The sequence below is a fragment of the Arachis ipaensis genome, chromosome B02 (assembly GCF_000816755.2).
Source record: "Arachis ipaensis cultivar K30076 chromosome B02, Araip1.1, whole genome shotgun sequence".
NCBI lineage: Eukaryota > Viridiplantae > Streptophyta > Magnoliopsida > Fabales > Fabaceae > Arachis > Arachis ipaensis.
Genome location: NC_029786.2, coordinates 16,007,960 through 16,018,300, shown reverse-complemented (window position 1 = coordinate 16,018,300; position 10,341 = coordinate 16,007,960). Strand labels below are relative to the sequence as shown.

General features: G+C 40.0%; 1 protein-coding gene across 1 annotated transcript; it reads left to right on the top strand.

Moving 5' to 3' along the window:
• LOC110268739 lies at positions 225–1,568 on the top strand. Its single transcript, XM_021115602.1, has 2 exons — positions 225–971; positions 1,068–1,568. The coding sequence occupies exons 1-2, from the start codon at positions 255–257 to the stop codon at positions 1,203–1,205; spliced, it is 855 nt and encodes a 284-aa protein (XP_020971261.1). The 5' UTR covers positions 225–254; the 3' UTR covers positions 1,206–1,568.

Below are 10,341 nucleotides of genomic sequence, written 5' to 3'. Positions count from 1 at the left end.
AAATTTTAATAAAAATGCTGCGTAGGCTTTCTCTAAATTATAATAGATTGATATATTTAATGCAATTGGTGCATGGGAATGACCGCTTTTCTTAGGAAGATCCGTTGGTATTGAGGTCAAAGTGACATAATGCATGAAGGGTGTGGCACACTGGAACTCTGGCACTTAGTAATTAGTTGTTGCTATGTGGGGACTGGGGAATAGAATAATAATAATATTAAGACGATTCGGGGCCCAAAAAAGAAAGGAAAGAAATGCAGGAAATGACAAGCCCAAGTGTATCGAAGAATCGCAACGGCCTTGGTTCCATGTTACAAGTGAATTTGCAGCAGGCATATAATGATGACATGATGAAAAATAGTAATGATGAATCCTCTAACAGTAACAGCAGTCCCTACTACAAAGGCCTCACCGATCAATCCCTTGCCATCTTTGCACCTTCATCTCCACCTCATCATGCTACCATTCCTTGCTACCCTATTACTCCTCTTCCTCACCTCTCATCATCCGGATCTGGGGCGCAGGGGCAAAGTCCGTACTACAAGGGTCTTACCGATTATTCCCTTGTTATTGGTTCTTGGAGCAGCCACAATCCTACTTCCACCAATCCATCATACCACCCTCAGTCTAGCCCTTACTACAGGGGCCTCACGGATTTCTCCCTTGTCCTTCACGATCATCCTCAGGAGACAGCGATTGATCCCAATGACTTAGTACTGATCCAAGAAGGGATTATTGATGCCACCGATGAAGAAGAGAAGCCATTGAGGGAGAGAGTGACAGTAACACCGGATGATGATGATTTACAAGACACAAGGACGAATGAGGATATTTATCATCATCATCAGGAAATAACATCACTACAAGAGGACCCAAATGCATACCAATATGAATGGGCAACCAAACACCAGCCCCAAACCTTGGAAGAATTCATCTGCAACTCTGATAAAGCACTCCAACTCCAAGCATTAGTATCACTATTACTATTTCCACTTGTTTCATTTCTTTCCATATTTCATTATTCCTTTAGATATTTGATATACAGTATGTGTGTATGATGCAAGCAGGTAAGAGAGGGTTGTGGCTGTAATCATTTTATATTTGAGGGACCCCCCAACGTAGGAAAGAGATCCATGATCCGGGCTATGCTTCGCGACCTATTCGGCCCTCAGAGACTGCAGGTGCTATTTGTTGAAAAAAGATAGTCGCACACTAAAATTAGTAGATTTCTCGACGAAAAAAAGTGCTATCTGAACCGAACGCGTTCAAGGAAACCTATCGTAAGACTCTGTCCGAAAGAACCCGTTCTACCTTTTCCAAAGATTAGAAGGTACTAGTCTCTGACAGGTCTGTCCGGTTTAGATACTCAAGTCTATAGTGAGAAGAAATCACATACAGTAGTAGAAGCCCAAAGAGAGCGTGCAGCTCATAAGCTTTTGCTTTAGCTCTCTTTTCTTTTGTGTCTCCTTTTTGGAGAATACTCGATCCGCATTTTGGGAGCAAAGCATGCAAAATCGAGCAATGAATCTTATAAAAATTTCATTTAGTATATTTGTATATAAATATATCTTTTTATATTAGTGTCTAATTTTATGCTTAATATAGTTAATATTTATTAGCCATTTTTATAGAAATCAATTTGAGCCAAATCGTTAAATAGGATTTTAAAAAGCCATAAATAACTTTGATTATAATGGAGTTAAATTTCAAGATGGGCTCCTCTCTTTTTTCCTTTCTTTGACATTGATTATGATACAGGGTTTTTTCTCTTCGTTTTTGTCAATAAGAGAGAATCTAAAAAAATATTGTATAAAATGGACAGAAAAAAAATTTTGTGTTTTTTTTCTTTTAATCTAATAAATTCATCATGCATTAACATTAATAAATGAGATTAAATAATTAATAATAATGAACAGTTACAATTAAATCAAAATAAAAGTTTATATTAGAATAAACTTTCAACAATTTTACATTCACTATCATAATTATTGGTGCTGGATGTATCACGTCATAGAAGAATCCAGAGACTTCACCTTGAAGGTAACTACCCTTTATTAATTTCCCTCAATTATTTCTCCTTGATTTGGGAATAAACTACTCATTCAACACAAAATTGTTTCCATATACTAATAACAAATCAATTCCTCCTTTTAATTAATTGAAGTAGATCAGATAATAGTAATTTAATAACATCCACACATACATGCACAGGGAGAAATGGTTGACAAGCTGCAAGTGCAGATAAAAAAATCACTGCATCATGTGGAGATCAATGTCTCAGAGACAAAGGGATACGAAAAGCACGTAATTGTTGATTTGTTCAACGGAACATATGCCAAGACGGGATATAAGGACCAAACTTTAAATAGAGTGATTTTTTATTTAGCCTGCTTCTAGCAGCCGTTATCCGAGTTGTTTGTGAGAGGATGAGGATAGTATCGTGCACAATCTTTAACGAGGGGAGGATTTTTACGGTTTTACTCCTTGGATCTTTTAAATATCTCTCCCCTTTCTCTTATTTCTTTTTCGTCTCTCCATTCCCTTTGTGCTATTGGCACCCTTTCCTTCTCTTCGAGCCATTCCTTATTCCTTCAAACTCCTTGCGCTGGAATCTTGTTTTTTCGCTGAAGAACCTTAAGCGACTCGATGCATCTGAGAAACTTCTTTGCTGCTCCTACCATTTCGTTATTTTTCTTCAACTTTCTTCGAGAAAAGAGGTTAGTATCTGATGACCGGAATTTACTCACTATATAATGAATCCATTCCTTGGCAAGTTCACCAAAGTATCGTCAAGTAATAACCCACTAGGAGTGGGGTCGAATCCCACAGAGATTGGTAGATTGAGCAACTTTAATCAATGGGTGAATTAGTCAAGCTAAGCAATAGAGATTGTTGAGTGCAGAATTCTAAATTAACAGAAATGTAAATGACTTAAAAGTAAAGGAAAGCAATAAAGTGCAGAAAAGTAAATGGCAAGAATGTAAAGTGTTGGAACATAAATGACTGAATAGTAAATGGGGAATGGGTAATGACAAAAACTAAAGAAAGCTATAAGGAATAGGGAAGATAAGAATAGGGAAATTCATTGAAATTGGGAGATGTTGCTCTCTTTGGATTACAATTAGATCATATCTTCTTCAATCATGCAACTCATTGACCTCTTGGCAATCATGATTGATTGAACCCCAATTCTTTGGTGATTCAATCTCTCAAATCTTGATTATCAGCCAATTCCTTGGTCTAATTGCTCATGAAGAGAGATATGCTTGTTCCTTGATTATACCACACATCCTCATAGATCCAAATAGTGGGTGGATTTCATGTTACCATATCCAATCCCAAAATCCAGATCTACTCAAGTGTGAGAAGATATTTCATGCATGGTTTCATGTTTCCTTTTCAAAGGTTCCCATGAAATTCATTTTGCATTCAACCTCTTTCCCAAGATGATTGAACACTAGCATGAAGAACGAAATTCCTTCTAGCAAATCAAAGAGAAGATGAAGAGAAGAAGAAATTCACTATCATTAATCCATCAAGTACAACAGAGCTCCCTCTCCCAATGAGAGAGAATTTAGCTACTCATAGCTTAGAGAAAAGTACAGGAGATGGAGAGATGAAGTGAAGTATAAAAGTGAAAGTAAAACTAACCCTCAATTCCAAAACTAACTAGCCAATACCCTTTTCAGCACTCTCAGGGGGTATATATACTACTCTTATTACTAGAATTAAAAAGTACAAAAGAGAAAAAAATTATAACTGAAAAGAAAAGGAAAAACTAATAGAAATGACCCATGTGCCTGGCGTTTGAGTGGCGTGCCACACCTGGCTTCAAGTGGCATGCCTCCTTTGTCCAGCTAACTTGGCGTGCCACGCCTTCGAGCTCAAGTGGCACGCCCAGGGTCTTTCCTTCCTTCTTCCTCTCTGGAATCTTAAACAGGCGTGGCGCGCCCATGTCTGGCGTGCCACGCCCATAGTAAACACTTCATCCTCCTTCTCTGGAAATTAATGCTGGCATGCCACGCCCCGTAGCTAGCGTGCGACGCCCTTGTTGATGCATGAATAAGTCCCTCTGGTCCAGTAAACTGGCGTGCCACGCCCAGCATTCAAGTGGCACGCCCATGGTCATCTAGTCTTGGCGTGCCACGCCTAAAGTCCCAAGTGGCATGTCCAGTTTTCTTTTTCCTTGTAAGCTTGTGCTGACGTACCACGCCTTCGAGCTCAAGTGGCACGCCCAGTGTTAGAGTTGTATCCTCCCTTTCTGGATCAATGAACTAGCGTGCCACGCCTTCGATCTCAAGTGGCACGCCCAGTGTTAGTATTTGAACTCTTCAAGCTTGGCGTGTAATGAGCGGATAATTTATACGCTTTTTGGCATTGTTTTTAGTATGTTTTTAGTAGAATCTAGTTACTTTTAGGGATGTTTTCATTAGTTTTTATGTTAAATTCACATTTCTGGACTTTACTATGAGTTTGTGTATTTTTCTGTGATTTCAGGTATTTTCTGGTTGAATTTGAGGGACTTGAGCAAAAATCAGATTCAGAGGTTGAAGAAGGACTGCTGATGCTATTGGATTCTGACCTCCCTGCACTCAAAATGGATTTCTGGAGCTACAGAACTCAAAATGACGCGCTTCCAATTGCATTGGAAAGTAGACATCCAGGGCTTTCCAGCAATATATAATAGTCCATACTTTGCCCAAGTTTAGATGATGCAAACTGGCGTTCAACTCCAAGAATGACCTCTCCACATGTAGACTTCAAGCTCAGTCCAAGCACACACCAAGTGGGCCCCGGAAGTGGATTTATGCATCAATTACTTACTTCTGTAAACCCTAGTGACTAGTTTATTATAAATAGAACTTTTTATCATTGTATTCGGAGTCTTGGTTACTCCAGTTCCCCTCTGGGGCCGAGACCAATGAACTCCATTATCACTTATGTATTTTCAACGGTAGAGTTTTTGCACTCCATAGATTAAGGTGTGGAGCTCTGCTATTCCTCAAAGATTAATGCAAAGTACTACTGTTTTTTATTCAATTCATCTTATTTCGCTTCTAAGATATTCATTCGCACTTCAACCTGAATGTGATGAACGTGACAATCATCATCATTCCCTATGAATGTGTGCCTGACAACCACTTCCGTTCTACATTAGATTGAATGAGTATCTCTTAGATCTCTTAATCAGAATCTTCGTGGTATAAGCTAGATTGATGGTGGCATTCATGAGAGTCCGGAAAGTCTAAACCTTGTCCGTGGTATTCCGAGTAGGACTCTGGGATTGAATGACTGTGACGAACTCCAAACTCGCGAGTGCTGGGCGTAGTGACAGATGCAAAAGGATAGTAAATTCTATTCCAGTATGATCGAGAACCTCCAAGATGATTAGCCATGCAGTGACAGCGCATCGGACCATTTTCACAGAGAGGAATATGATGCAACCAACAACAAGGGTGATGCCTCTAGACGATTAGCCGTGCTGTGACAGAGCATTTGGATCTGTGCATCCGTTTTTGGTGCCATCGCCAGGAAATCAATTTCGAACAATAATTCACAACCTGAGTAACAATTTCGCATACCAGCGTGCCACGCCTAGAACTCAAGTGGCACGCCCCACACTCGAGCAAGGTTGGCGTGCCACGCCTTCGAACCCAAGTGGCACGCCAAGTTTGCTTAACCTTCTATTCCTCTCTGCTTAATTGTATTGGCGTGCCACACCTTCAAGATCTAGTGGAACGCCCATTTTGGTGTTAAGCTTCTTCAAGCTTGGTGTGCCACGCCTAGAACCCAAGTGGCATGCCCAAGGCACTAATAAGGTTGGCGTGCCATGCCTTCGAGCCCAAGTGGCATGCCCAGTGTTGAACTTTCAACTCCCTTCTTTGGAATAATGAACTGGCGTGCCACGCCTTCGACCTCAAGTGGCACGCCCAGCCTCTGTTGTTGATTTCTATGTTGATCTCCCTACGCTCATCTCTTCCTAGTTGGAAGCCAACCTCAGGGATAATCTGCCTCTCACTCACCCATCCATAAAATTGGTTTTGGTAGAATGATGAGAGAAACTTGAACTCATTGTAGCTCATAGAGCATGAGTCAGCTTCCTTTGTCTTCCTTTTCTTTGATCTGGAGGCTTTTGGTGGTGCCATTTAGATGAAAAAAGAGGATTTGAAAGGGTGATGGAAAGGGTTGAAGGAGGGGAAAGAAAAAAACAAAGCAAAGGTTTGCTCCAACACCAAATTTAGGACTTGATTGTCCCAATCAAGAAGGCAAGAAAGAAGAGGGAAAGAAAGAGAGAAAGCAAGAAGTGCAGACCATAGGGGCGGTTTGGGTTGTGAGAAGTAAGGGTTGTAGTGTGGAAAAAGATGGAAAGGTGAGTGGGATTTATAGGGGTGAGAAGAGAGGTCTGGAAGGTGGGAATTGGAATAAAAAATTGAATGTTTTCCCACTTGGGAGTGGCGCCTAGCGTGGAAAGAGGTGCCGACCCCTATCTCTTCAGCTTTCTTCAGGTGTTTGAGTTCCAAAGTGTAAGTACACCTTGACTCCTTGACTTGATGAGCTATCAATGTCATGTGGGCCCCCATCCTTCCTGAAAATTCAGTTCGAAACCCCTATCAGTAATCACAAAAAAATTGCTTCATATTCTTCCAGTTAATTGGCATTTAATGGGTGTCTTTTGGACACCAAACTTGGATTCATTGCATATAGTAAATTGGCCTCATGATTGTATTTTATTGTGTACATTATGAGTGGAATAAATTTAATTCTTTCACATTCTTCCACTTCCATTTCATATGTACACAATAAATTGGCCGTTTTATGCACCCACCAACTTACTAATTGCTTTCAAACATAAATCAATTGGGTTGTATGTATGAATCTCTTGTGATGGTGGCCACACCAAACTTAATTTTGGGTTTGCTCTCAGGATTATTTCAATTGTTTTCATGTAAGTTCAAATTAAGTGGGTTAGTGGCCACACCAAACTTAGCTCTTTAGCTAGTTTTCCAGCCCAATTAATCAACCTCATATAGTATAGCAAGCAAGATTGCACTTCCAGCAAACTAGAAAACTTTTGAAACTTAAATCAAGGACACTATCAACTAATTAACTATCAAATGAAACTGAAAATTAAACAACCTTAGTAACTAAACATAAACTAGTCTAGAAATCATGAAATTGAAAGGATATGAATGTTGGGGTGCCTCCCAACTAGCGCTTCTTTAACGTCACTAGCTTGACGATTCTTCCTCTTCAGCTAAGGATATAGTTTACTCTTTTCTCATCCAATGAGTCTCCCAAGTAATGCTTAAATCTGTGGCCATTGACAGTGAAAGTCCTCTGTGTTTTGTCCTCCATAAGCTCCACATGACCATAAAGGGAAGCCTTGATGACTGTAAATGGACTAGACCATCTTGACTTTAACTTTCTTGGGAAAAACTTGAGCCTTGATTTGTATAACAGCATTTTTTGACCCTCTACAAACTCTCTTTTTGCTAACTTTTGATCATGCCATTTCTTTGTGTTCTCCTTGTAAATCTTGGCATTTTCATAGGCTTGAGTTCTAAATTCTTCTAACTCATTGAGTTGTAGCAATCTTCTTTCCCCAGCAGCTTGATTATTAAAGTTCAACATCTTTAGAGCCCAAAATGCTCTATGTTCAAGCTCCACTGGTAGATGACAAGCCTTTCCAAACACCAATTGGTATGGAGACATGCCAATAGGTGTCTTGAAAGCTGTTCTATAAGCCCATAGTGCATCATCTAGCTTCTTGGACCAATCTTTCCTTGAGTTTCCAACAGTCTTCTTAAGGATTCTCTTGAGCTCTCTATTTGAAATTTCAGCTTGACCATTGGTTTGTGAGTTGTATGGGGTTACTATCTTATGCTTGACACCATATTTTAGGAGGAGTGTCTCAAGTTGCTTGTTGCAAAAATGAGTTCTCCCATCACTTATAAGAGCTCTTGGAACCCCAAACCGGCTAAATATGTTCTTCCTCAAGAAGTTGATCACTACTTTGTTGTCATTTGTTTGAGTATGAGATTGTGAATGGTCCCATAAAATCAATACCCCATATATCAAACAACTCCAATTCCATGATGAATCTTTGTGGGATTTCATTTTTCTTGGGTAAGTTGCCAGCTCTTTGGCATTCATTGCACCTTGTCACAAACTCCTTTGCATCTTTGAATATTGTAGGCCAAAAGAATCCACATTGCAACACCTTGGCTGCAGTCCTTTCTCCACTAAAATGTCCTCCATATGTGGATCCATGGCAATGCCAAAGGACCTCTTGTCCTTCCTCATTTGAAATGCATCTTCTTAGAATCCCATCAGCACACTTCTTGAAGAGATAAGGCTCGTCCCAAATGTAGTGCTTGGCATCATTGATGAGTTTTCTTCTCATATTCTTGTTGATGTTGGAAGGTAGCTCTCCAATAGCCTTGAAATTGGCTATATCCGCAAACCAGGGGCCTTCTTGGATCATCATCAACTGCTCATCTGGAAAGCTCTCATTCACAGCAAGGTTGTGTGCTTCATCTTCCTTATTTGGGATCCTTGATAGGTGGTCAGCCACTTTGTTCTCTGTCTCACTTATATCCTTAATCTTAATATTAAACTCTTGAAGTAGCAAGACCCATCTTATCAGTCTAGGCTTAGATTCTTGCTTGGTTAATAAGTACTTAAGGGCTGCATGGTCAGTAAACATAATGACTTTATAACCAATGAGATATGATCTAAACTTATCAAATGCAAAAACTATAGCAAGGAGTTCCTTCTCTGTGGTGTTGTAATTCCTTTGAGTCTCATTAAGAACCTTGCTAGCATAATAGATGACATGTACTAGCTTGTCTCTCCTTTGTCCTAGAACAGCACCAATAGCAAAATCTGTTGCATCACACATCAGTTCAAAAGGTAGATCCCAGCTAGGTGGTGCTATAATAGGTGTAGAAGAGAGCCTACTTTTTAACTCATCAAAGGCTTGCATACATTCTCTATCAAAGATGAAAGGTACATTAAAGACAAGCAAGTTACTTAAAGGTTTGGCAATCTTTGAAAAGTCCCTAATGAACCTTCTATAAAACCCAGCATGCCCCAAGAAACTTCTAATTGCTTTGACATTGCAAGGTGGGGGTAATTTCTCAATCACTTCCACCTTGGACCTGTCCACCTCTATGCCTTTTTTAGAGATTTTGTGGCCAAGGACCACCCCTTCGGTGACCATGAAGTGACACTTTCCCAGTTCAAAACTAGGTTGGTCTCTTGGCATCTCTTTAGTACCAAGGCAAGATGGTGTAAGCACTTAGAAAATGAATCACCAAACACAGAAAAAGCATACTTGAAAACTTCAATAAACCTTTTAATCATGTCTGAGAATATAGATAGCATGCACCTTTGGAATGTGGCAGGTGCATTGCACAATCCAAAGGGCATTCTCCTATATGCAAAGACACCATAAGGACAAGTAAAGGAAGTCTTCTCTTGGTCTTTAGGGTCCACTACAATCTGATTGTAGCCTGAGTATCTATCCAAGAAACAGTAGTATTCATGTCCAGCTACGCTTTCCAACATTTTATCCATGAAGGGTAGAGGGAAGTGATCCTTCCTTGTGGCTTCATTGAGCTTCCTATAATCTATGTACATGCGCTATCCAGTCACTGTTCTTGTTGGTATCAATTCATTTATTTCATTTGGTACGACAGTGATTCCTCCCTTCTTGGGGACTACTTGTACTGGCCTTACCCAAGGGCTGTCTGAGATTGGATAGATCACCCCTGCTTGCCACAACTTCAGCACTTCTTTTTGAACCACTTCATTCGTTGTTGGATTTAATCTTCTTTGTGGTTGTCTTGAGGGCTTGGCACCTTCCTCAAGAAGGATTTTATGCATACACATTGAAGGGCTAATCCCCTTTAAATCTGAAAGTGTCCATCCTATGGGATCCTTGTGTTGTCTCAGTACATTGATGAGCTCCTCTTCTTGTCCCTCACTCAAGCTTGAATTAATAATGACTGGATATGTGTTATTGTCACCCAAGTAGGCATACTTCAAGCTTGGAGGCAGGGTCTTTAACTCCAACTTTGGTGCTTTCACTTCCTTCTTGCTTGTCTTATCTAACATGATTGAGCCTTCTATGATTTCTTGTGGTAGTTCACCACCTGATGCTTGTTGATCTTGCTCCATTGCTTCTTCACATTGTTCCTCTTCTAGGACTCATTGAACTAGCTTCTCCATTGTGTCTACCATCATGCATTCACCAATGGATTCCTTTCGGTAGCTCGTTGCTTTCAAAACATTGAACACCATCTTTTCTTCATGCAGTCTTAAGACTAAATCTCCCTT